General features: G+C 44.8%; 2 protein-coding genes across 7 annotated transcripts in view; one reads left to right on the plus strand and one right to left on the minus strand.

Moving 5' to 3' along the window:
* LOC139565468 (sterile alpha motif domain-containing protein 14-like) overlaps nucleotides 1-18,305 on the plus strand; it is a 33,884-nt gene extending 15,579 nt beyond the window's left edge. The window contains exons 4-10 of one of the 2 annotated variants that reach the window (XM_071385841.1): nucleotides 380-713; nucleotides 1,135-1,234; nucleotides 1,355-1,423; nucleotides 1,572-1,728; nucleotides 5,512-5,640; nucleotides 9,370-9,525; nucleotides 17,930-18,305. In XM_071385841.1, the coding sequence (XP_071241942.1) occupies nucleotides 380-713; nucleotides 1,135-1,234; nucleotides 1,355-1,423; nucleotides 1,572-1,728; nucleotides 5,512-5,640; nucleotides 9,370-9,525; nucleotides 17,930-17,935 (951 nt within the window). In that variant the 3' untranslated portion in view covers nucleotides 17,936-18,305. Of the gene's footprint in view, nucleotides 1-379; nucleotides 714-1,134; nucleotides 1,235-1,354; nucleotides 1,424-1,571; nucleotides 1,729-5,511; nucleotides 5,641-9,369; nucleotides 9,526-15,014; nucleotides 16,662-17,929 lie in introns of those variants that run through there. The other variant, XM_071385840.1, reaches the window with a different exon arrangement.
* Nucleotides 16,887-26,043, minus strand: part of LOC139565467 (MAGUK p55 subfamily member 3-like) — a 33,099-nt gene continuing 23,942 nt past the window's right edge. For 2 of the 5 annotated variants that reach the window (XM_071385835.1, XM_071385836.1), the window contains exons 12-20: nucleotides 24,861-24,881; nucleotides 23,029-23,070; nucleotides 21,701-21,766; nucleotides 20,566-20,727; nucleotides 20,009-20,089; nucleotides 19,778-19,871; nucleotides 19,556-19,664; nucleotides 19,132-19,260; nucleotides 16,887-18,856 (exon numbers count right to left, since the gene is read on the minus strand). In XM_071385835.1, coding sequence (XP_071241936.1) covers nucleotides 18,677-18,856; nucleotides 19,132-19,260; nucleotides 19,556-19,664; nucleotides 19,778-19,871; nucleotides 20,009-20,089; nucleotides 20,566-20,727; nucleotides 21,701-21,766; nucleotides 23,029-23,070; nucleotides 24,861-24,881 — 884 coding nt within the window. In that variant the 3' untranslated portion in view covers nucleotides 16,887-18,676. The remainder of the gene's footprint in view (nucleotides 18,857-19,131; nucleotides 19,261-19,555; nucleotides 19,665-19,777; nucleotides 19,872-20,008; nucleotides 20,090-20,565; nucleotides 20,728-21,700; nucleotides 21,767-23,028; nucleotides 23,071-24,860; nucleotides 24,882-26,043) is intronic. The other 3 variants (XM_071385837.1, XM_071385838.1, XM_071385839.1) reach the window with 3 other exon arrangements.

Below are 26,043 nucleotides of genomic sequence, written 5' to 3' on the forward strand. Positions count from 1 at the left end.
CATTGGAGAGTGTGTCTCGCTCTCTTCATATGTTGTTTGGTCATTTTGAGTATTTTCTCTCACTAGAGTTGGGGTCAAGGCATTTCATTGGACTGGCACTCAATTTGAAAAGTACCATACTACAGTAATGAGCATTTTCCCATTCAAATTTCATGTCCAAATATTCCTTACTATACAGGAGATGGAATGGAATTGACCCAAACTCATATGTCCCTAATTGTGTTCATATATATGTAAGTGCATGCTTGTGTGCGTGTATGTATGTGTGTCTGTCTGTCTGTGTGTGTGTGTGTGTGTGTCTGGGTGGGTGTGCTTATTGTTTGTCTCAGTCAGTTCACATATAAACATGTTGTGGTGTTTCTGAATCTTTGTGCCATAGTGTCTGGACAGCCCATTGCACTCCGTCCGTTCCCCCCTCCACTCCACCCTGCGAGGAGGCTCCTCCCCTTCGCCTGATTCGCTCCTCTCCTCGTCCTCCCCTTGTCCCACCTTACGGAGCCCCGTCTTCTCCTTCGACACCTCCTCCTTACGGCGCTCCCCGGAGGAGGGCGGGACCGGGTCGCTAGCCCCTCGGGGGCGGTACCGCCAGTTGACAAATGCCACGTCTCAGGAGGCCCTGGTGACCACGCCCAACAGCTCTCCCTCCAAGTCGTGTCCCAGTTCGGACTGCTCGCCTGTTTACATTCGACGGGCACGACGCCCAGACAGTGAGGGTAAGAGAGGCAGCCATCCGCATTGGGCAAGAAAATCCTCATCCTAATTATTACAGTCCAAATCCCCACACTAAGAATGAAATGCCCTGTGATATTAACTGTGGTATATTAAGCCTAAAGAGGCAAAGCACACACACACACACACACACACACACACACACACACACACACACACACACACACACACACACACACACACACACACACACACACACACACACACACACACACACACACACACACACACACACACAGCAATTAAGTGGATTATTGGCTAAGCCATAAATGTATTGATACACAACCACCATTACTGCCATACCATTAAGGCCACACCAACATGTTGGTAATGGTGAGTTAATGTATCAAAAAATGCTTTGTCTAATCATTAATGTGCCAATTGCCAGTTTTCATTGTTTCTCAGTGTTAGTTTCAGAAAACAGTCGAGACACCAGCCCGGCCGACCCCGGCAACAACAGCCTTATCTTCGACAAGAAGACAAAGAGGAGGTTCTTGGACCTGGGGTAAGTGCTCAATATTGAGACATTTAAACTGTTTACATGGTAAACACATTGTAAATTGGTCAGTTTCAAAACTGGTGCTTTCCGTTGATTTTAACCCACTGTTTTTTTGTTCTTCTGAAGGGTCACGTTGAGACGCTCCTATGTGAGAGTCAGAAAAGACAAGTCAAACAGACTGTCAATGGGAAGCCGGTGAGTCCATGGGAAGCCATTTTGTCTCTGTCCCTCTGTTTCAATACAGGAGGCAAAATGTTGGCTCTATTAGACCTAGTTAGCACATGAGAGGCATAATTTTGTCTCTTTCAGTTAGCATATTGAAGATCTCTCTTTCACTGCACAGGGAGTCATCTGAGAGCCCGTCCAGGTCCTCTGGCTCGTTCGTGCCTTTCTCCTGGTTCACTGACAGCGCCAGGGGCTCTGTGTCCTCCGGGGCAACCCCGCCCTGCTCCCCCAAACTGGTCTCACAGGACTGCAGCCCCTGCAAGTCCAACTCTCAGGTAACTCACATCCACAATAAGATATAGACACATCCAGATACCATATTTGGGTCAGACTGCGCTATTGTGTTACTACTACCATTGTCCACTTTGTGTTTTTATCATTATCAGAGGCCTCCTGTGTTTATGTTAGCATTAGCATATAGGCTAGTCTTCATTTCATGTCTGTCATTGAGATTTCTGCCACGTCTGACAACGTCACGACAATGATGCGCGCGCTTCAAATGGACAGAAGGCCGTGTGTTGTTATGGTTCTGGATGGCCAGATAGTTAGCAACAATGACAAGAAACTGTCATGTGGTGAATCGTAAGTGGCTCGTTTCAGCTCGTTTAAACTTGTTCTTGATACCATGTCTTGTTTTGAGATGTTTTGACTGTCACCTCTATGCTAAAATGGGGGAAAAATTGCTAGATAGCTAGCTAAACAACAACTGTAATGATGTATTTGAGAGATAAGTGCTCATTGTGTAACTGTATTTATATTTTCAAGAAACATTGGAGCCGAAATATAGTTTACATGTTGTCAACAATCTAGGCCAACACCTGTTTTTCCCCATACTGTAGTTGTGCATGCGTCGGTTTCGTTGCTAAACAACCAACCCGTCTATACATTCCACAGTTTAAATAACCGAGAAAAGGATGCTGCTGTTACCCTTGGAGATATGCCAAAATATGCTTTTAACAAATCTTTTCAAATGAATTGCCAAGAAGGTGAAAACTGTCTCCCACTGGGTCTGAGCTTCAAATGCACATCAAATGAAAACGGTCAACAGATGAGAGAAGCAAACATCAGAGATATAACACTGCTACACTGCTATAAACAGTCTTGCGTAGATGCGACTAGCATCGTCAAGTTCGTCATCCTTCATAAGCCTCTCTCCCTCTCTCTCCCCCTCTTCTTCTCTCTCCATCTCTCTCCCACCCTCACTATCCATCCATCTCTCCCTCACACACACACACACACACACACACACACACACACACACACACACACACACACACACACACACACACACACACACACACACACACACACACACACACACACACACACACACACACACACACACACACACACACACACACACACACACACACACACACACATATATAGAATTGATCTGAAGCGGCCCATAGTGTGACAGCTCCTGTGGAGAGTCTGAGGGGATTGAAACCCAATTAGGAAACAAGGCGAGTTTTCCTCCAAGAGGGTGCTGCTATTCGACATTTATCGACAAGCATGGCCACATTTACACAGAGGGGACATCGATGGCCTTTTGTGCGGCACAATGTCACATACTCGTGTCAAATCGACGGATGACTTCAGGAGTTAAAACAAGAACATAGCTTCGATGCAAGACACTTCAGTTGATAGATCCGATTGACCACGTTGAGGGATTTTGGTGTTGTCTTCCTCTTACATGGTTAGGTGCGTGCGCATCTATTGGATGGAAAACATAGCTTAATATACAGAAAAAAGAAGCTGAGGCACAGGGTTATAGGAAGAAGATGGGCGTATAGTGGTTGTCTGTTCAATACCCAGGACGGCAGACATATGCCTCCCACTGACTTTGCACCAGCTAATTAAAGCCTCTGCCAAAGGCCTAAGTATTTCTAAGGGAAATAGATAATATTTCAGAAGCTTGTGGGCCAATGGCTGTTTAGCTAAGAGGCACAGAAAGGACCGGTAGGAAATACATAGTCGTCCAATCACACCGTTGATGTAACAAAACAAGGTGTGTGTTCCGTATTACAAAGTTTTTCAAATTTATTTCACTGTCAAACGTATAGTTAAAAGCATGCCTGGCTCTTTGAGCTTCATAGCTTTTCTGCTTATGTGCACAAATTGCTTTATAAATCAAAGGTGTTTATAAGCCGTTGTCAGCACAACAAATATGATATTTTACATATTGAGGTATAGCTCCTCCACAGATGATGACATTCTTTCTGCTAATATGTTCATGTGTAGCCTGTTCATATCCTTGCCATTAAAACGTATAACCAGTAAGCACATGCAAAGGACACCTTACAATACATATATTTCTTGTTGGATGGCTCTCTTTGCACACATTTGCAGTTGTATGCAGAAATCCCATGATGCAAGCGATGCTGTTGATTCACTCACCTTGGAGACTTGACCACTGCGATGATTTTAGCTAACCACAACGACAATGTCAAGACAACTAGATTACTTTTTAACAAAAGTAGGAAAGTAGCAGAACACATTTCCACTTAGTGGCTAATAAATATTCTAATGCCCCTGTTTACATATGCTTTAAAACACATTTTAACTTTTGAATCAACCAATGGCAGTTCGGTGAGTTCATGAATATAGCCCTCTATGGGAGAAAACACCCATCCACCCCTCTCCGCTTCACTTGGTTTGATCCATTCTGAGTTAAAACCCTCCCAAATATTGGGGCAGGGAGAGTGTTTATACTCTCTAACACCTGCACCATGACACATCTAAAAGCCCCAGTAGCAACATGTTGGGAGCATGGGCCTGTCCCAAATAGCACCTTTATTTCCCATAAAGTGCAATACTTTTGACTACGGGTCAAAAGTTGTGAACTTTATAGGGACTGGAGTGCCATTTAGAACAGAGATCCATGGGGTTTAATAGTGAGGAGTAGCTATGCAAAGCATCCCAGATGCACTTAGTCATCAGCATGGAGGCCGGGGGCCCTTCGCTCTGCAAGGCAATTAAAGCTGCAACTTCCCATTGAAAGCAGAGAGGGCCATTACATTTCTACCACTGTGTGCCTGTCCAGCTGGGATAATAGCTCTAAAATGGGCCCCAAATGGCAACCTATTCCCTACATAGTCCACTACTTTTGAACAGAGCCCTATGGGCCCTGGTCAAAAGTCAGTGGTATAAAGTACTTAAGTAAAAATACTTGAAAGTACTACTTAAGTAGTTTTTGGGGTATCTGTACTGACTCACTAGACACAAATGCATTGTTTGTGAATGATGACTGAGTGTTGGAGTGTGCCCCTGGCTAACCATAAATAAAATAAAAACGATTTACAATTACATGTACTTTTGATACTTAAGTATATTTAAAACCAAATACTTTTACACTTTTGCTCAAGTAGTATTTTACTGGGTGACTTTCACTTTTACTTGAGTCATTTTCTAATAAGGTGTCTTTTTATTTTTTCTCAAGTATGACAATTGGGTACTTTTTTCACCACTGTCAAAAGTAGTGCACTATATAGGGAACAGAGTGCCATTTGGGACGTAGCCCTAATAAGCCTGGTGTCTGGAGAGGAGGCAGATACTCGTGACTTTGCCTTCCTCCTCTGCACTGGAGATTTGGACCTCTGTACTGTGGCTCTCAAGAGGACTGTCAAGGGCCGTTATAGGGCTGTGTGTCTGTGTGACTTTTTTTTGCGTGTGTCTGTGTATTTATATGTGTTTGGAGGGGCATCATTTGAGAGGGCAATTAATCCAAAATATGTTTCTGTATTTAAAAAAAAAGAAGTGTTACTGCTGTGACCAAACATTTGATCTTTCTAAGCTTAAACTGTTTGAAAGTAAGGTTTACGAACAATGCATTAATATCCTTCTAATGTCAGATGTAATTGATCTTAAACTGGACAAATCAATCGATCCAATACTGTTTGACCACAGTGGTCACACTCAATGAAAATATCACTGTGCACTTGTACTTAATCCCAATGTGTCAAAGAATACTGGAAACAATGTGGAGAAAACGGTATTAATTTATCATGGTTGGATAATTTCTCTCTCTCTCTCCTCTCCCTCTCTCTCCCCTCCAGGAGTCTGCCCTGAGTGATGAGTTCTCTCCGCCCCCCCGTAGTCCCCCCCACGCCTCCAGTGGGACCACAGCCGACTCGTCCTCCCGCTCCTCACAACGCTACCAGACCCTCTCCCAGTCCTCAGACGAGGTAAAGGGCTTCCTAATGCAGTAGTGGTGGTAGTGGGCATTCTCGGCCTAGGACTAAATGGATCTAAACTCGATTTCAGTTCTCAAATCTCTAATAGCGTACCAACAAAACTGTGAATTATTCTCTAGTAAAATGTGTACCATTACCTGAAATAACCACAACTGGACATCCTGTAGTTATGTCTTCTTGGTTACCGGTGGCTACTAGCTTACACTATACTATAGCACACACTGCATTCAATTTGAAGTTCCAAACAGTTCACTTAAATCCATAACAGTAGGAGTGTAGAGTGTGTGGTCCTGTTGTTTTTAAAGCCTGAAGCTGTGTTCAAATACCCATACTAACATATTGTATACTACATACTTAATGAGTATATACTACATACTATAAGTTAATTTTAGTATACTGTAAACAAACAGTATGCTTTCAGTTGAGCATACTCGCTCTTCGCATGTATACCGGAAGTTGATGCTGTTGCTATGCAACCTCTTGCTAGCTAGTTAGCATAACAAATGACTAGTTAGACATTTTATGACTTCGGGTGTGTTCTTAAATTCAGAGCATTGTCAGATTGTCCGTTTTGTAAATTCTGAGCGTTTCGCTCTCGGAGCGCACACTGGACGCAATGGCAGTCATGCACCCCAGCTAACATTGGCTAGCTTGCTAGCTACTTGCAGACACAAATGAGACCACTCTGACCAATTTACTCACCTTAGCAGAGCTGGTTAGGCAGTTTTCATGTTATCCAGAGCGTTGGTGACTGTAACTGTGTTGCTGGCAACAATTTAATTACGCTTTTTTGCTGACATTTACTGACACTGGCCATATTCAACAGGTGTTGAGCCTCGTAAATTCATTATTCTGCACTCTGGAACTCTTAGACAAGAGTGCTCTGAAATTGGAGCAGATAGCCAGAGCAAATTTACAAAAGCCCCCAAATGTCCATGGAGTAATCAAGACAATAAACGTTGGGTAGTTAGTTAGATAGCCTATAGTTAATATACTGGCAAGTTTGATGTATAAGTAGCCAACTAACGTTACTGCTGTAATGATACGCTATGTGAATTGTAAGGACAGCGTAGCTAACAATTTGTCAGCCAATCTAACGTGTAAGGTAACTTATTTGAAAAGTCATTACTTTATTACATTGCTCAACATTTGTCATAATTAGTTAAAGCAATGAATATGTATATCCGCTGTCGTTGTACTTCAACTGCATATTTTCCGCAATTTTGTTCAAATCTGGAAACGATGTGAAGCCACGCCCATTTCATGAAGAATTGTACTATGGGCCCTAAAGTATGGAAATAGTGTCCTCTGCTTTTATACTTAGATTGTGGCGAATTTAGTACGACATCCGGGAACTTTTGGCATGCTAACTATATCCATACTATGACTAATAAGCATACTCAATTCAAGTCACAAAATAGTGCGGTTAGTGTGAGTATTTGAACACAGCTCGAGTATGGTGAGTGCTCTGCGACCTCAAAAACACTCCCTGGCCAGATGCTGTCAGACACGGCTGCACAGTGATTAGAGAATCAATTACCTTCGGTAAACTAGCTCTCTCTCCCACCACATCTGATTTAGCTCAGCATGTTGGAGGGGATATTGGGTTTTCAGAGGGGCTTATGACTCTCTCCCTCTCATCTCCTTAAGCTGTCATTACAGAAGGATGCAGGATGCACGTCAGACCTGGGTACAGATAGTATTTGTTTTCTTTCGAGTACTTTAATTGCACTTGATTGTGTGGCGCATGTCTGGCGCAAAGGAACCAATGGAATAGTCTCAAAAGTGCAAACCCTGCCCGTCTGGCACTCAGCCGGCTACATCCTCTTCTATCACCCTGAGTTAATTTTAGCAGCGCTTCACTTGTTCCTGTGCTTCACCACCGGCGGAGAGACACTCTGAGAACACCTCAGTGCCTGGCAGACAGAGATAGCCAACCTGACAGGACCATGCTAGCCACCAGGCTAGGGGTTAGATCAGTTAAACAGTGTTGTTTGTGTGCGCGTGCGTACATGTGTGTGACGCAAGGGGGTGTCGTGTCTTTGGCATCATTAAAACTGAAGACTTATCTTCATCAAAAATTCTCTGTAATTATTATTATTACGCGATTAAACTGATTAATCATGTAACTGTAATTAACTAGGAAGTCGGGGCATCAAGGAAAATATTCAGATTACAAAGTTATAATTTTCCTAATATAACTTTCAGATATTTTAATATCTGATCAATTAGTCTTCGAATTAATGAATTATTATTTACCTCACGTTAGTCTCATTCCAAACGTCATAAATTGTTGGTTATCTGCACGAACCCAGTCTTCACTATGAGTCATCAATACATCAATTGTCTTAAATCATTTATATACTAACTAAGTACTCACAGAAATGCATCACACAAACAAACAAAGTAGATATGGTTACAAAGAAATGATAGGGGGATGTGCCCTAGTGGGCTAAACCGGCATGGAGTGATAATTATAACAATTAAAATGCTAATCCTTTGCACATGAACGCTCACTCATTCGGGAATAATTGCAATCAATATATATATATTTACGCTCAGTGTGTCATCGGGATCTCTGTTGAAAAGTTTGTTTCTGTTGTAGAGTTTGTTCACCCTCTCTCTCTCTGTCGTGGTTAGAATGAATAGTTCAGAGTGACATTCATTCATGCCGTTATAGAATAGATGTTTCGGCGGTTGTCGGTCTTCGCGTTCAATGATACCGAATTCCTAGCTGCAGACTAGTAATTAATATCAAAGACTTGTTCTTATTCTGTCGGTATCGATAGTCTAAGAGTTTAACCACGTGGGATTGTTAAAAGATTCAGCAATCGTCTCAACACTTAGCACTCTCATAATTGAGGTAAGCTCGGTCTGGTGATAGAAATCCCAGGTGGTGGTTTTATTCGGGACATAGAAAAAGGCTGTCTCATGACGCCAGGTCCTGTCTGTGCCCCTGGGGGCGTGCCAATGACTTAGTGAAACTTTTTAGGGAATTGGAGTTTCCTTCATTAAACAGACCAAAATCACATTACACAATTTCACAAACAGTATCATCCTCACTCATTCATCTTATACAACAATTAGATGTAAGCCTCATAACTGAGGCTATTGTATTAACAGCGTTATGGTAATGTGGCCGTATTGTCTCCCATGCGTTTCACAAAATTGTACCAAATGGACCAGTTCGTAGCTGGATTCTTCACCGATCTTTTATACCTTCTCCAGAACATAAATGTCGTTCGGTTCTCCAGTTCTGTGAGGTGGAAGAAATTCCTTTGTTCTCTCTATGAAACTCACTCTCTCTCTATACTGTGGCCATGAGGAGATAATCTCCTCCAGGAATTTACGACCTCTCTGACCACAGCAGCCTGGTTGTAGGAGACAGAGAGAGATGGTGCCGAGGTAGGGGGATGGTGCTCGCTGTGTCCAAAGAGGGCAACGTCATGACAGGGGTCTAGACTATAGAGGCAGCTTTGTAATTGTCACTGCAACCTAAAGAGTCATATCAGTGGGTGTAATAAGGCAGAACGTTAGCTCTGTCACTGCACTGAGGAGAGGGGTAAGGCTACATTGTTTCATGCTATTCATGACCACCAGGGGGCGGATGAACATGCTCTTCAGACTGCTACCTCACAAAAAAGCTATTTTTCCTATTAGGGAGCTGAAGCAATGCAATTGTAGTGAATAACTGAATATCTTGGGCAACCTTCCTTTCAGCCTATTGACGAGCCACTGTGCCTAGTGTCGTCGTGGAGCACCCAGCAGGTGTGCCAGTGGCTGAAGGGGTTGAACATGGAGCAGTACATCTCAGAGTTCACTGCCAGGGACATCGACGGGGAGCAGCTCCTCCTGATGGACGGCACCAAGCTCAAGGTGAGAGGATGGTTCAGGGAAGGAGACGAGGGAGGAGAGGAGTGGGGAGGATAGAAGGAAGGGTACTAAGTTCAAGGAGCAGAGGAGATATGAGGGTAAATGGATGGAGAGGGTCAGAGAATGGAGAGGCGAGGAAGAAGGGCAGATGGAGGAGAGGAAGGATGGCAGATGGATGGAGTGGAGGAGAGGAAAAAAGAGGAAGGGCATATGGGTATGAGTGGGCTGACGAGAACAGATGGTGAAAGGGGAGAAGGCGGAAGAGAGGTGACGACGAGATTAGAGGATGAGGGATGAGAGGAGGTGAGTGCATATAGGATCAAAGTAAAACATAGAGTATCTCTATGTCTCAAAAACAAACACGTTAACACCCACCTACAACAACTTACAGATGGTCTCTTTAAGTATGATCTCACTGCCCTCTGCTGGTGAGAGTGACCCCTTCCATGCCATCTGTGAACTACACTGAACAAACATATAAACCCAACATGCAGTAATTTCAAAGATTTGACTGAGTTACAGTTCATATAAGGAAATCGGTCAATTGAAATAAATTCAATAGGCCCCGATCTATGGATTTCACATGACTGAATACAGATATGCATCTGTTGGTCACAGATACCTTAACAAAGGTAACGACGTGGATCAGAAAAACAGTCCGTACCTGGTGTGACCACCATTTACCGCATGTAGCGTGACACTTAGACACATAGAGTTGATTAGGCTGTTGATTGTGGCCTTTGGAATGTGTGTCCGACTTCTCTTCAATGGCTGTGCAAAGCTGCTGGATATTGGCGGGAACTGAAGCATGCTGTCGCACACGTTGATCCGGAGCATCCCAAACATGGTCAATGGGTGACATGTCTGGTGAGTATGCAGGCCATGGAAGAACTCCAGAAATGATCAGCTTGCAGGAATTGTTTACAGATCCTTGCGATATGGGGCAGTTATCATCCTGAAACATGAGGAGATGGCGATGGATGAATGGCATGACAGGGGGCCTCAGGATGTCATCACTGTATCTCTGTGCATTCAAATCTATAAAATCTATAAAATGCAATTGTGTTTGTTGTTCGTAGCTTATGCCTGCCCATACTATAACCCCACCGCCATCATGGGGCAGTCTGTTCACAACATTGACATCCGCAAACTGCTCGCCCACACGACGCCGTACGCACTGTCGGCCATCTGCCCGGTACAGTCTAAACTGGTATTAATTCGTGATGAGCACACTTCTCCAGCGTACCAGTGGCCATCATAGGTGAGCATTTGCCCACTGAAGTCAGTTACGATACCGAACTGCGGTCAGGTCAAGACCCTGGTGAGGACGAAGAGCACGCACATGAGCTTCCCTGAGACGGTTTCTGACAGTTTGTGTAGAAATTCTTTGGTTTTGCTAACACACAGTTTCTTCAGCTGTCCGTGTGGCTGGTCTCAGAGGATCCCGCAGGTGAAGAAGCCGGATGTGGAGGTCCTGGGCTGGCTTGGTTACACGTGATCTGCGGTTGTGAGGCTGGTGGATGTACTGCCAAATTCTCTAAAACAACATTGGAAGTGACTTATGATAGAGAAATTAACATGCAATAGCTCTGGTAGACATTCCTGCAGTCAGCATGCCAATTGCACACTCCCTCAAAATTTGAGTCATCTGTGGCATTGTGTTGTGTGACAAAACTGCTCATTTTAGAGTGGCCTTTTATTTCTCCTAGCACAAGGTGCACCTGTGTAATTATTTTGCTGTTTAATCAGCTTCTTGGTATGCCACACCTGTTAAGTGGATGGTTTATCTTGCCAAAGCAGAAATGCTCACTAACAGGGATGTCAACAAATTTGTGCGCAAAATTTGAGAAAATAAGCTGTTAGTGCATATTGAAGATTTTTGGGATCTTTAGTTTCAGCTCATGAAACATGTTGTGTTTATATTTTTGTTCAGTGTAAGTACTAGGCATAACTCCCAAACTACACGTCAAGGGTTGTGTGTCTGTTTCTCTAACGTCTGTTTACATTCATTGGGAGTTGAAGCCTAAGGCAAATCCCTGTGTGTACATATAGTTATATTCTATTCTCACCACTGGAGGCTGCTGAGGGGAGGACGGCTCATGACAATGTCTAGAATGGAGCAAATGGAATGGCGTCAAATACATGGAAACCATGTGTTTGATGTATTTGATACATTTCACCTACTCCCGCTCCAGCCATTACCACAAGCCCATCCTCCCCAATTAAGGTGCCACCAACCTCCTGTGATTCACACCCACACGCACACACCAGTGGAGGCTGCTCAGGGGAGGACGGCTCATAATAATGGTTGGAACATAGAGAATGGAATGTTGTCAAACCACGTGTTTGAGGTATTTGATACCATTCCGCTCCAGCCATTACCACTTGCCCGTCCTCCCCAATTCAGGTGCCACCAACCTCCTGTGGCACACTTTCACACTCTTTCACACTCTTTCACACTCTTCCACACTCTCACATATGCTGTGTTACTCTGTTTATTATCTATCCTGATTGCCTAGCCACTTTTACCCCTACCTACATGCACTGGTGGAAAAAGTACCCATTTGTCATACTTGAGTATAAGTATAGATACCTTAATAGAAAGTTACTCAAGTGAAAGTCGGCCAGTAAAATACTACTTGAGTAAAAGTATAAAAGTATTTGGTTTTAAAAATACTTAAGTATCAAAAGTTAAAGTATAAATCATTTAAAATTCCTTATATTAATCAAAACAAAATGTATTTGTCACATGCACCGAATAAAACCGGTGCAGATCATACCGTGAAATGCTTACTTACAAACCCTTAAAACCAACAATGCAGTTAAGGAAAATAAGGTTAAGAAAATATTTACTCAATAAACTAAAGTAACACAATAAAATAACAATAACGAGGCTACAGTGTGTGTATATATAGGGGGTACAGGTACCTAGTCAATGTGCTGGGGAACAGGTTAGTCGAGGTAATATGTAGGTAAGGGTAAAGGGGCAAAGCAGACAGCACCATTTTCTTGTTTTAAAATGTATGGATAGCCAGTGCCACTCTCTAACACTCAGACATTATTTACAAAAGATGCATTTGTGTTTTGTAAGTCTGCCAGAGGCAGTGGGGATGACCACGTGTTATCTTGATGAGTTCATGAATTTGACCATATCCCAGTCCTGCTAAGCATTCACAATGTAACAAGTACTTTAGGTTGTCAGGGAAAATGTATGGAGTAAAAAGTACAATATTTTTTTTAGGAATGTAGTGGAGTAAAAGTTGTCAAAAATACTACTTAAGTAGTACTTTAAAGTATTTTTACTTAAGTACTTCACACCAAAGCCTACATACACAAACTCAGCAAAAAAAGAAACGTCCCTTTTTCAGGACCCTGTCTTTCAAAGATAATTCGGAAAAATCCAAATAACTTCACAGATGTTCATTGTAAAGGGTTTAAACACTGTTTCCCATGTTTGTTCAATCAATCCTAAACAATTAATGAGCATGCACCTGCGGAACGGTCGTTAAGACACTAACAGCTTACAGATGGTAGGCAATTAAGGTCACGATTATGAAAACTTAGGACACTAAAGAGGCCTTTCTACTGACTCTGAAGAACACCAAAATAAAGATGCCCAGGGTCTCTGCTCATCTGCATGAACGTGCCTTAGGCATGCTGCAAGGAGGCATGAGGACTGCAGATGTGGCCAGGGCAATAAATTGCAATGTCCGTACAGTGAGACGCCTGAGACAGCACTGATCATCCTCGCAGTGGCAGACCACGTGAAACACCTGCACAGGATTGGTACATCCGAACATCACACCTGCGGGACAGGTACAGGATGGCAACAACAACTGCCCGAGTTACACCAGGAACGCACAATCCCTCCATCAGTGCTCAGACTGTCCACAATAGGCTGAGAGAGGCTGGACTGAGTGCTTGTAGGCCTGTTGTAAGGCAGGTCCTTGCCAGACATCACCAGCAACAACGTTGCCTATGGGCACAAACCCACCGTTGCTGGACCAGACAGGACTGGCAAAAAGTGCTCTTCACTGACGAGTCGCGATTTTGTCTCACCAGGGGTGATGGTTGGATTCGCGTTTATCATCCAAGGAATGAGCGTTACACCGAGGCCTGTACTCTGGAGCGGGATCGATTTGGAGGTGGGGGGTCCGTCATGGTCTGGGGCGGTGTGTCACAGCATCATCGGACTGAGCTTGTTGTCATTGCAGGCAATCTCAACGCTGTGCATTACAGGGAAGACATCCTTCTCCCTCATGTGGTACCCTTCCTGCAGGCTCATCCTGACATGACCCTCAGCATGACAATGCCACCAGCCATACTGCTCGTTCTGTGTGTGATTTCCTGCAAGACAGGAATGTCAGTGTTCTGCCATGGCCAGTGAAGAGCCAGGATCTCAATCCCATTGAGCATGTCTGGACCTGTTGGATCGGAGGGTGAGGGTTAGGGCCAGTCCCCCCAGAAATATCCGGGAACTTGCAGGTGCCTTGATGGAAGAATAGGGTAACATCTCACAGCAAGAACTGGCAAATCTGGTGCAGTCCACGAGAGGAGATGCACTGCAGTACTTAATGCAGCTGGTGACCACACCAGATACTGGCTGTTACTTTTGATTTTGACCCCCCCCCCTTTGTTCAGGGACATATTATTCAATTTATGTTAGTCACATGTCTGTGGAACTTGTTCAGTTTGTCTGTTGTTGAATCTTGTTATGTTTATACAAATATTTACACATGTTAAGTTTGCTGAAAATATATGCAGTTGACAGTGAGAGGATGTTTCTTTTTTACGTACCTCAAATACCTCAATTACCTCCCACCCAATTACCAGAGCATACCACCCTGCATCCCACTGCTGGCTTGCTTCTGAAGCTGAGCAGGGTTGGTCTTGGGTGGTCCCTGGATGGGAGACCAGATGCTGCTGGAAATAGTGTTGGGTGGCCAGTAGGAGGCACCTTTTCCTCTGGTCTAAAAAAAAAATATCCCAACGCCCCAGGGCAGACATTGCCCTGTGTACTGTAGGGTGCTGTCTTTTGGATGGGACCTTAAAGGGGTGTCCTGACTCTGTGGTCACTAAAGATCACATGGCACTTATCGTAAGAGTAGGGGTGTTAACCACGGTGTCCTGGCTAAATTCCCAATCTGGCCCTCTTACCATCACGGTCACCTAATCATCCCCAGTTAACAGTTGGCTATTTTCCAGGTTGTTGTTGTAAATGAGAATGTGTTCTCAGTCAACTTACCTGGTAAAATAACGGTTAAATAAATACACCTGCACATTGACTTGGTACCAGTGCACCTTGTACAGCCTCGTTATTTTATTGTGAACTATTATAGCTAACTACCTTTTTTTATTTAACAAAATGTTCTTCCTTTTTTGCGTTGTTGGTTAAGGGCTTGTAAGTAAGCATTTCACGGTAAAGTCTACACCTGTTCTATTCGGCGCATGTGACAAAACAAATTTGATATTTTATTATATTTTATTCTCAGGGTTTGGGAGTGAACAGTTCGACGGACCGCAGTGTCCTGAAAAGGCGGATCAAAGACATTCACACAGCAGCGGAAAAGGAGCGCAAGGCTCTGGACAAACTGGAACGCCAGAAAGAGAAACAGCGCAAAAAGGAACAGGAACTACGCAGGCTAAACACAAGCTAGACATAACCACCAGATGGCGCTAAATGACCACAGAAATACTCCTGACTAGAAACTGGTGCTGGGGGACCATCTCCAACTTTCACATTATCATGATAGCATTGATGCTAAGTGGAGTTTTGTGCAAAACGTTGGAATTTGCACATAGACTTTTGTACTGTACCTCCGGTTTGGATGTGAGGCTTTGAACCCTGTGATGGGCGGGACAGTGTGTTGTCTATCACTGACACATGATCAATAACAGAATGAAAGCTCCATTAACTTCTTGTCAAACGGCTTTATTTTAGACCAAGATCACGGCAGGACTGTCCATTTCTAATTTGGGTCCAGAGGTGAAAAAGCTTAAAAAACCCGTGTTTGAGACCAATCAATCAGTGGTTGACGCAACATGATAGGTCCCGCCCATATTTGGGTTCACACGTCTCATTCTTCCTGGCTGTGACAAATGTGTTCTTCTTTGTCAATCAGTAAGGTTATCCACCCTTGTGGAAAATGACAAATATTTTGTTACTCGAAATGAATATGTGTTATATGTGACTTCTACACACATTCAATGCATTGACAAAATCATACTTTTCCCATAACATTTGACTGTACTCGCATACAGAACATTCTAGCAAATAACACACTATCAAAACCTAAACCATGGTCTGAGTTATTATAGGAATAATATAATTACAGAAATTAGCATTTATTTATTTTACAAAGAATATAATCACAGAATTGAGCTTTTTTTTAAAAATCTCATAACCACAAGCCAGTAACACCCAACCACATTCATATTGTAGTATGCATCAATACTCTGTAAGCCACTGTCAATGGACAGGAGTTAAACTTGAAGTAACATGAAGATTTGTCCAGGACATTGTCAAGATAAGACGCTGATGAGACAGATGTGCTTTTTGAGCATATTTATAAATACTGTATGTGGTGTACGTGCATGTTTGTGACGTACGATATTCTGTCTGTTTATGTGTACATATGTGCTATCTGAGGTAATTTATTTGGTAACGACTGTATGGGGATGGGACTGGCTCTCCTGAAAGGAGTCTTCTGAGGTGGCCACTTTAGAATTCTGGGTGTTGTCAATCTTCTGTCTCTACTCCCACGTTGCACCAATCGTCATCTTAGACGTTTTTGTCTTGAGAGACTCGAAGTTTTTGAATCCTGCTGGAACAAGACAAGAAAGACACATCGATCCTCTTTGGAGGATTCAGCGCCCCGTATACTATCCAAGCATACTATCCAAACCGTATTCCCATTTTGCCCAGTTTTCATATGGAATTCTTGGACTGGTTTGTGGTCAGTAGAATCATTGACATGGACATTAGCTCCGGGTTTTACACATACATGATCCTTAGGACTCGTTCCTTGATTTCCGTCCTCCCATGATGCGGTTGGTTCATTTATGTTCAACTCCTGTGTCAAATGGAAATATGTATTAAATATGTTTTAAAATGCAGAATGCATGTCAGCACTCCCAAACTTCTGCTGTGTCTGGTCTCTGGTCTCTCAGTTCAACATGTGGGCTGATTCACACTCGGTTTGTACAACTGATATGCAACGCATCTGATACATCGGGGGTGTGGTTAGAACCCTAACCCAACTCAAAATAACAATGTAGTCCAACTCAAAATAATAGGTTAATCCAATTCAAAATTTGGTAGGATTTGACTATAACAAAACATACACAAAGTAGCACTTGGTTCATCTGGTTTTACAATGGCACTTTATACATGTCACGTTACAAAGTCAACATTCTGGATTTCTTGGTTTACATAGCACAGTAAAAGATCAAGAACACATTGCATGTTAAAAAGAGAACAGGATGAGAAAGGAGGATCTGGAAGCTCCTGTTGATAGTTTCAGTTCTCCACCATGAAACAAGACTTGAAGTCCATACACACACCCACACCCACAGAGAGAGAGAATACAGAGTCTCTAGAAGATCACCAGTAGGTCAGAACGACAGAGCCAATATACAGACTGAGAACAGGTGGAGTTTCACCAAACGGCGCTGATTGCTTTAGTCAAGTGACAACAGTTTGACTAGCATGAGTCATTTGTTTTTCTTGTGTATTACCTTGTAACCTTGAAATGGCTTTTAACATTGTCTCTGTAAACACCACGATAACGTCAAAGAAACACGTCACATCTGTGTGCATTTATAAGGACGGCTTGAACCCACAATCACACTTGGAGGTGTCCATATCCCACTAACCCCAGTGTCCTCGCCTGTAGATAAAAACTCATACAGAACAATTTAACAAGGACCCTGATGATCAAGATGGACCATAGAACACACCCCACCCCTCCTCAAAACCCTATTACCCACACTGCACCTGCGTCTTAAACACGTGACTGATGTCAGCTATACAAAGTGCATTCCCTGGTACACAAAAAGGAGCATAGCATGTTTTAGTGCACTTGTGTGTGTGTGTACATGACATCCACACATCCAGAGTCCCAGAACTGAAGTAATTCACACTGAGGATTAGACACTTAGGGTCAAAGTTCAGCAGGTTGCATTGAAGTGCTACGAGATCGTTCGTTGGCACGGTAGGATTTGCATGTAGAATATTTACATCTGCGATTTAAATAATTAAGTTGTCGTCCAAATCATAAAATAATTGATAAAATAAAGCATTATAAAATAATATATTTATTTTTGTATCATTACATCTATCCTACTGTACTATTGACAGAGTGTGTTGGTTAATCGTACTATGTATGCATTTCTATTCATTCTCCAGGTATAATGGAAGCAGGTGGATTGGCTTTTGGATAACATTTCAACAACATAACAATGGCTAGGCCTCACTCAGAATGCATTGTATCAACGAGCAACGGACGTAGGTGAGGAAACCTGACAAAACAGTCATGTTGTCTTTGTGAAGAAATTGTGTAGGATTTCCTGCAGGACTCCTGTATGAGGTTTTTGACTGTAAGTCGCTTTGGATAAAAGCGTGTGATAAATGGCATATATTATTATATTAAGGGGAAACTCAAGTACTAGACACTGCGGGCCAAAGGAAGCTACAGATGACACTCCACATGGTTCCACGATAAAGATGTCTGTATGTTTGGCTGACTGACTGACATAAATAATAAAAAAACAACTTGAATAAATATATGAAAAACATGAATTTGAACAATGGAGAGAGTGTGTGTGTGTGTGTGTGTGTGTGTGTGTGTGTGTGTGGGTGGGTGGGTGGGTGGGTTGGGTGGAGTAGCCAGAACAACAATCTTTCCCTTTGAACATTCCAAACACAGAAATGTTCCAAAGGGTTTTGCCGCATGCCCTTCTCCCCTAGTGCCAGTGTGTGGCTGGCCCGGCATCAGGCCAGGGTTTGGGGCAGTATCTTCCACACCCTACAGGCTGGCCCATGGAGCCAAGGGGTCCAGGAGATCAGAAAAGGGATGGGGTAGGGGTCCTGCTGGATGAAGGGCTGGGGGGCTGTGATCCCCCCTCTGGAGGGTGGTGGTTGGGGAGAGGGGGGTTAGGTCCGCACCCAGCAGAGGGGCACCCAGAAGGTCTCACGCTCCAGCCGCTCCAGAATGCCTCGGAGTTCTGTGCAGGCGCTGGCTGAGTCCTCCTTGATTAGGACCCGGTCGACCAGGTGGCCATACTGCTGGTCCATCTGCTGGGCTGACTGACGCATTTCCTGCAGGTCCTCATCCTGACAGGTATGGATGGATGGACGGATGGACGGACAGACAAACAGACAGACAGAGGAGAATCAGACAGACAGTCAGACATGAGGAAGCATAAGAGTGAGGAAGGCTATAAAGGTGATATCAGATTAAGGAGAGGAGAAATTAGGAAAGGAGAAAGCATGCCATGCAAAATAAAAGATTGAGTAACAGAAAAAAAGGTTAAATAGCTCATTGATACATTCATGTGAGCACATTTCAGACTCCGCTCACTGTAACAAAAAGAGACAGCAGGTCTCACCGTCACTCGCCCATGATCTCCCCCTGCTGGTGAAGTGGCAGCACTACGACGGCGTCTGCTCTCCGGGACACGCGGCTTGACGAAGATGACATAGGGCCTGAACTCAGATGTCCGCAGCGTCTTCAGAGCCTAAGGGGCCAGGGCACAGTCAGATGCAATTTCACACAGTCTGCTTTGGTTGTCACACAGAGTACACAGGGTTTAGAGAACAGATACTATCAGAGAAATGTCCTCTTGAGATGTCAGAGATGCTACGGATAACTGTGACACAAGCGAATGTGGCAGCCAGCCTGACTGAAACAGGAAGTACTCTCACCAAGAGACCACAGGAGAAACGTCAGGGGCCATCATAGAATAGGGTTTGACACAGACGTTATGACAGAATGGGATATGCTTCACTGCAGAGAATGTGCCTTGGCCCTACCTCTGGCTGCACGTCCACTAGGCACATCTTGTTCTTGGCCTGTACAGAGCGGATAGCCTCTATACTGGTACCATACTGGTTCTCCTTGTACTCCCCATGCTCTATGAACCTGGACACACAGGACACAACTAAGCACGAAACAGACAAAACAAAGCAGAGTACTATAGAGACAGGGACAGTACGGCCCTACAGATCAGCCATATAGTATCAAAGAGAACTCACTTGTTGCTCAGAGCATCTGCGTCAAACGCCAGTTTGGTGACAAAGTGGTATTCCAACCCCTCTTTCTCATGAGGCTTCTTGGGCCTGGTGGTATCTGGAGACACAAGTGATAGGGGGAATATCGGGAAAGCTGTGATGGTTTTACTGGTGTGGCAGTTCTTTACAAGGGTGTCAGAGGGTGTCGCCGTCAGTGTAGAAAGAAGAGGGCGAGATTCAGAAGGTGTAACTCACGCGGTACGGCCACAGCATAGCGGTGTGGGTTCTCTGCTATCACCTTCTGTTTCAGCTCATTGATACGAGCTCCCAGGGAGCCTTTGTGCGAGTGAGAGAGAGAGAATGAGAGACAAAGAAAGAAAGAAAGAAAGAAAGGGAGAGAGAGAGAGACAGAGAAACAGAAAGAGATAGCAGAGAGAGGGAGTGACGCAGAGTTATTTAAACAGAACTGTCAGGGACAAATAATCGATATTTGCTGAGAAAAATCCGCATCAACATCAAGTTAAGTCCAACTGATTAGTTACTGGATGCGCCGTTTGTTGTGCACTTTGATTAATTAACTTATCAGAAACCTAAATAGCATTAGGTACTGTAGATAAGACCTCACAGGCCTGGTCAAGCAGACTGACTGCTTAAAGTGAACGAAAATATGTGCTGCGAGATCGGGCTGGTTCTCACAAGCCTACCACACAACTAGAGGAAGTTGCTGTTTGTAGTATTGGCCACTAGAGGGCAGTATCATCAAAGTAGAATGACTCCACACTGCCATAGTCATCCTGAAGCTGTTGTCTTACCGATCAGAACCACCAGGCGGGGTCTCTCGTTGGGCCGGTGCTGGTAGCGAGTCACCTCCTCGTAGGTGGCAAAGTCTGGGTCGGTGGGGTCGCGGCTGGCCGCTCCTCCGAGGGATCCTGACCGCTCCTTTCGGCTCAGACGGAAACTCCTCCTCAGACCCGCTGCACAGGACAGGTAGGTGGAAGGAGCAGGGAGAGCAAAGTGAGGCAGGGAGGCACAGGGTCAAAAGGTCAGATATGATCATCAAGTGATTTGATACACTGTCTAACACATGCTCTTTCTACATCATGAACCGTATTCTCGAAAGGCATTTTAGATAGCGCCTGTGGTTGTTCTCAAACATTTGAAATGCACAATACCAGTGTCCTTTCATATCAGGCTATCATGCAGATCAAACCCTAACGTAACCATACCATTACTATCACGTGTTGGTTATCAAATAACAAAGAAAGTGCAACCCTTGATAATCATGCATTAAAAACCCCCCAGTGAACCGTGTGACCATTAAAACACGAGTGGTAAGCTGTGATCCGTCATTAATCAGTGCGTGGTACTACAGGTTCCGACAGCCCGACCCGTGCTTATCTCTAAGGTAAATGGGCTGCCGGCGGCATTGTGAGATATCGACTGAATCTGCTCATTTACACGCGTGTGTCCAACACGTATCAGTCACATGCAGCTGATATCTGACAAGGGGGTTTAGCAGCTCCACTCGGACAGTGAGAAATAAGCTCTGGGACTGAGAGGGAAGCGAACACACTTCTGCTATCAACATCAAGCTCCCGCCTCTCCTTTCTCGTTTTAAAGGAGACTTGGCTTCTCTCAACGAACAGCTAATAATGCTACAGTAAAGATAAAGGAGAGAGCTTCTTTGCCACGGAAGGACAATGGTCTGGTCTGTAACACATGTAAGAGTATACAGTACTAACGGAGACATGCTGCTTGACAGAGAGCTACAGGAGTGGACCAGGAGGGATAGGGCAGCCGGACTCTGGAGACCACGGTGTAGTGGGAGTGACACGCACACACGCACATACGCAGACCGCACACACAGTCTCTCCAGGCCCAAGGGTGCCCATCCCCCCCTGCCTGCGGACAGTGGGAATACCTGAGGGAACAAGCCGGTAACAGTACCTGAATAAAATTCCCAGGAAAACACCTGGCCACAGGAGGGCGCCACTGCTTTACACTTAGGAGAGACTATAACTGGCATTAGAGCATCACACAAACCAGCCTCGCGCCTCAGTCTCCACACAGGGTGAAACAAGCAGCAAAACGTGCCTGGTTGGTTGAGGGTGCAATGCGTCCAACGCAGCAGGGCCCTCGTAGGGGGTGAGGATACGAGGGGTGCACATCAGCCATAGCAGCAGAGGCAAGAGGCAAGAGGGGAGTCTCAGGGGGATCCAAACACTGCTTCAGTTTGGGGCAAGGCAAGGGTGCTGAGTTTAATCTCCATATATAAGGAGTAACCTGATTGGTTGATGTCAGTGTTCTGTGTCATTACGAAGGTAAACAAACATGTTTACCCCTTTGATTACTGGCACTCAAATGAGGTGTAGACTAATAAAGTTGGTCTTATTGCCATGGGAGGGCAGTGTTTGACTGTCAGCTGTGTTCAGATCACTCCGTGTGCTCTGCTTTTCACTCCAACAGTTTCTGGGGTATGGGGGAAGGGGAGGGGCCTCAAGGTCATGTAAGGGTGAAGGAGGCGAGGGGAGGACAGTGGGAGGGCAGCAGGGGGCTGAGGATTATGGGAAAAGCGTTATATTGTCGTGCCAATGCAATTTCAGTCTGGATGCAAACTGTATTTACCAAGGTCGGTAGCTTGAGGGTTAAATCCAATTGATAACGCTCATTAGCAAGTAGTAACATTTTTGAATGCCCTGAAATGACTGCTACTCTGGTGTCTGGGGAACTGATAATGAGCCTAATGAGCCTGTTAATACTCTGACAGAGACGCATAGCAGCCATGTGTCTCGATATCTACTGGAGATAAAACTGTTTCACGTCTGGCACTCGCACTCTATCACACCCTCTTCAGCACTTTTCTCATTACCCTAATTACGTAACGAGACCGATTTGTTAATGACACCTGAAGGAGTGAGAGACTAAACTCCCCTTTTTCGCCCTCCCTCTTTCATATTAATCTGGTGCTGGAATGCACACTCTCTCCTTCAATACTAGTCTTCCCTATCAAATGAACTGGGATCAGTTCCGTCTCCTCTCAGCATTGTCTCCCCCCGCCACCTCTCTCCTCCACCTCTCTCCTCCCTTCTCCATCACTTCCCCACACAGACACCCCAACTCCAGCCAGTCCCACCCTCAGGACATCCATACGTTCCCCAACCCAAAGCGGCATTTCAGTTAGCCAGCAGCACACAGCAAGGTCCTGGAGGACACATAGACATCAGACGGCAAAAGAGGTAAAGGTGGCAGAAGGAGGAAGACGTGCAGGCTCTCACCTATGTACTGTCCATTGAAATAGCCCTCACAATCACAGTCCTCTGTAGGGAGGCAAGCAGGGAGAAGAGGGGGGCGGGGGTGAGCGGAGGGTAAGTAACCTCGAGGAAGGACCAGAGGGGTGGGGAGGGGGGTACAGAGGGGGGGGGGGGGGCTGCGGGCCCCGAAGCAGGACAGGCAGGGTCGGGCAGGCGGGCGGCGGGCAGAGGGGTGGGCGCAGGGTAGGTCACTAAGCCAGCAGGTCAGAACAGGGAGGTTTCAGCAGGACAGGCCCTCAGCCGGAGCCCGCAGCCACTGTGGCAGCCATGATGGGGGAGGTTTGACAGACACCACACAGACACACCGAGCACTTCTGGAGGCAGTCGACTGGAAAAGGGAACTGGGTCTCCCTGGTCCACACACATGGCTTTGTGAAATGGACAGCTCACAAAGCTATGGTAGCTAGCATACAAAAACCTTTGCAATTTACAACTCCAGAACTGCTGAATTCAATATTTAATAACCAAGCAATAATATCTGATGTCTCTGAAACTCTGGACATGCAACAAAAGTGCTGACAATGGTAGATTCACAACTCAGAGATACTGATTAGAAAATAGCTGACAGAGAAAAATGGGGCAGGTAGAAAAGACGACAGCAGAGAAGGGAGAGGGAGAACGAGAAATCCTCTGCAAGGAGAAGAACAGGTCACCAAGACACAGTAGAGGAGTGAGGAGAAGAAGAGGATAGCAAACTGCAGTAGACAGAACAAGATGAATTACAGAGGAGAAGAGGAAAAGAGAGAACAAAAGAATAGAAGCTGATGATGATGATGATGGAGAGGATGGGTCATTGCTATCTTTAAGGCCGTGCTTTCCAGTCTGCAGGCCTGCCTTAGCATTACACACATACAATAAGGTACAGGCTCTCAAAGTATGGGCTCTTTAAGCATTGCCATAATATGCTTTACGTAATGTTCTTATAAGGTAGGGTAGGTGCTGGTCCACGACTTAGACAGTGAATACCTTACGAAGGTTGGGGCGCATACCAGAACATTTTGAGTTAAGATGCTTAAAATAATCTTGAAAAGTATGATTTTTTGGCGTGTGCCCAGTCCGTTATTAGAACGCACGCACGCACCTACTCACACACACACTGCAATCGCGGTGAATCTCTATTCTGGTCTCGTAGGCTGCCTATAGTGGGGGAGGATTTAAGCTGGAAGCAGAGCAGTACAGGACCCATGGGGTCTCATCCACCCCCGCAGCACACACACACACACACACACACACACACACACACACACACACACACACACACACACACACACACACACACACACACACACACACACACACACACACACACACACACACACACACACACACACACACACACACACACACACACACACACACACACACACACACACACACACACACACACCAAACGAAAGAGAGACGGCTGAGAGCTTTGATGCCTCTACTAATATACCTTCTAGTAGGAGCCTGCAAGCAGACAGTAACCGTCCTCTCGTAGTCATGCCAAGCAGTTTCAAAACACGGAGCTCAAATTGTCAAATGGAAGTCATGAGAGATATAAGAGTAATATAGAACATAAACTGTCACCACATGTCCATGTATCTGATTATGCCTAATTGTGGATGCTTACTAGTATTCTCTGCATGTCCATGTCCTGTCTAATCACTGACAGTGGCAATAAAACTAGTGGCACACTGCCCTCATTCCCTGATCTTGGTTATGTGTGAGTGAGGGAGAGAGACAAAGAGAGGGAGAGAAAGAGAGAAGAGAGAAGAGAGAGAGGATTGCAGACATCTCTGCACCAGTATACCCACCTTTGTCACATCCCTGGTCATCTGAGGTAAGCAGTGAGGGAAAGGAGGATGATGAGAAATCTTTGACAAACAGTTACACAAAAACCCCAACGGGACACGGGATATTGGTGTTATCTCCTCTCTCCATTCTCTAAAATATACCTTTTCTAGCAGGTGAGTCGTTGGAGAATGAGAGAAAAACGTGTGTGAGAGAGAGAGAGAGAGACGGGAATTATAGATTTTAAAATGCACAAACTGTCTCAGCCTCTGTTCTATGACGTCATCGAGGGGTCGAGCCTCTGACCCACATTAAAAAGGCAACCTCAGGAGCTTCTCTAGTGACAAGGAAATGAGAGAGAGAGAGAGAGAGAGAGAGAGAGAGAGAGAGAGAGAGAGAGAGAGAGAGAGAGAGAGAGAGAGAGAGAGAGAGAGAGAGAGAGCGAGGTAGAGACTGGTAGAGACTGGTAGAGAGAGTCCACACAGACATGGGCCTCCATGGTATAGCCGGCTAGCTGACATATTGCTAAGCTCTTGTTGTCTCCCTGGGGCTCAGACCTAATCGGATCGCCTGTGGATTATGGACCACGAAGCGCCACCGCTCTCATTGAACACTCACCTGGCCACTTCTATTCAGACATACCCAATACTATTACCCCACAACATAGAGCAGGAGAGAGACAGAGTGGACAAAATGGACATTGTTACACACTCATCCTGTTAATTGGTTCTAGTCTGTTGTAGTCTCTCTCACTATAGAGACACACTTTGTGCTCACCGGCCAGATGGACCAGACATGAAAGATTAAGTCATATCTTTGTGATCCCTCCCTCTCTTCTCCCCCCTCCCAAAGCCGTCTCTCACTCTTTTTTCTATTTGTTCCTCCCCCCCCCCCCCCCTCTCTCTCCCTCTCTCTCTCTGTCTCTCGTCCCTTTTCTAAACACATCCTCATGACAGCAGAGAATAAACAGTCAATACTAATACTCCCGAGGACACCAATTACCAGCAAAAAAAGGGTAAATAAATGTCAACATAAAAACATCTATCGGGTGGAGAAATCTATATCTTATAAAAAACGAACATGAACCATCACTGACAAAGACGTTATACTTCAAAAGAGATGCTTGCGCTTCAGTTTGATATTGGGTACAACAGCGAACACGTGTCTGTATATCTGTACACTCTTAGAAAAAAGGGTTTCAAAGAG

This window comes from Salvelinus alpinus, chromosome 36, assembly GCF_045679555.1.
Source record: "Salvelinus alpinus chromosome 36, SLU_Salpinus.1, whole genome shotgun sequence".
NCBI classification, from domain to species: Eukaryota; Metazoa; Chordata; class Actinopteri; order Salmoniformes; family Salmonidae; genus Salvelinus; species Salvelinus alpinus.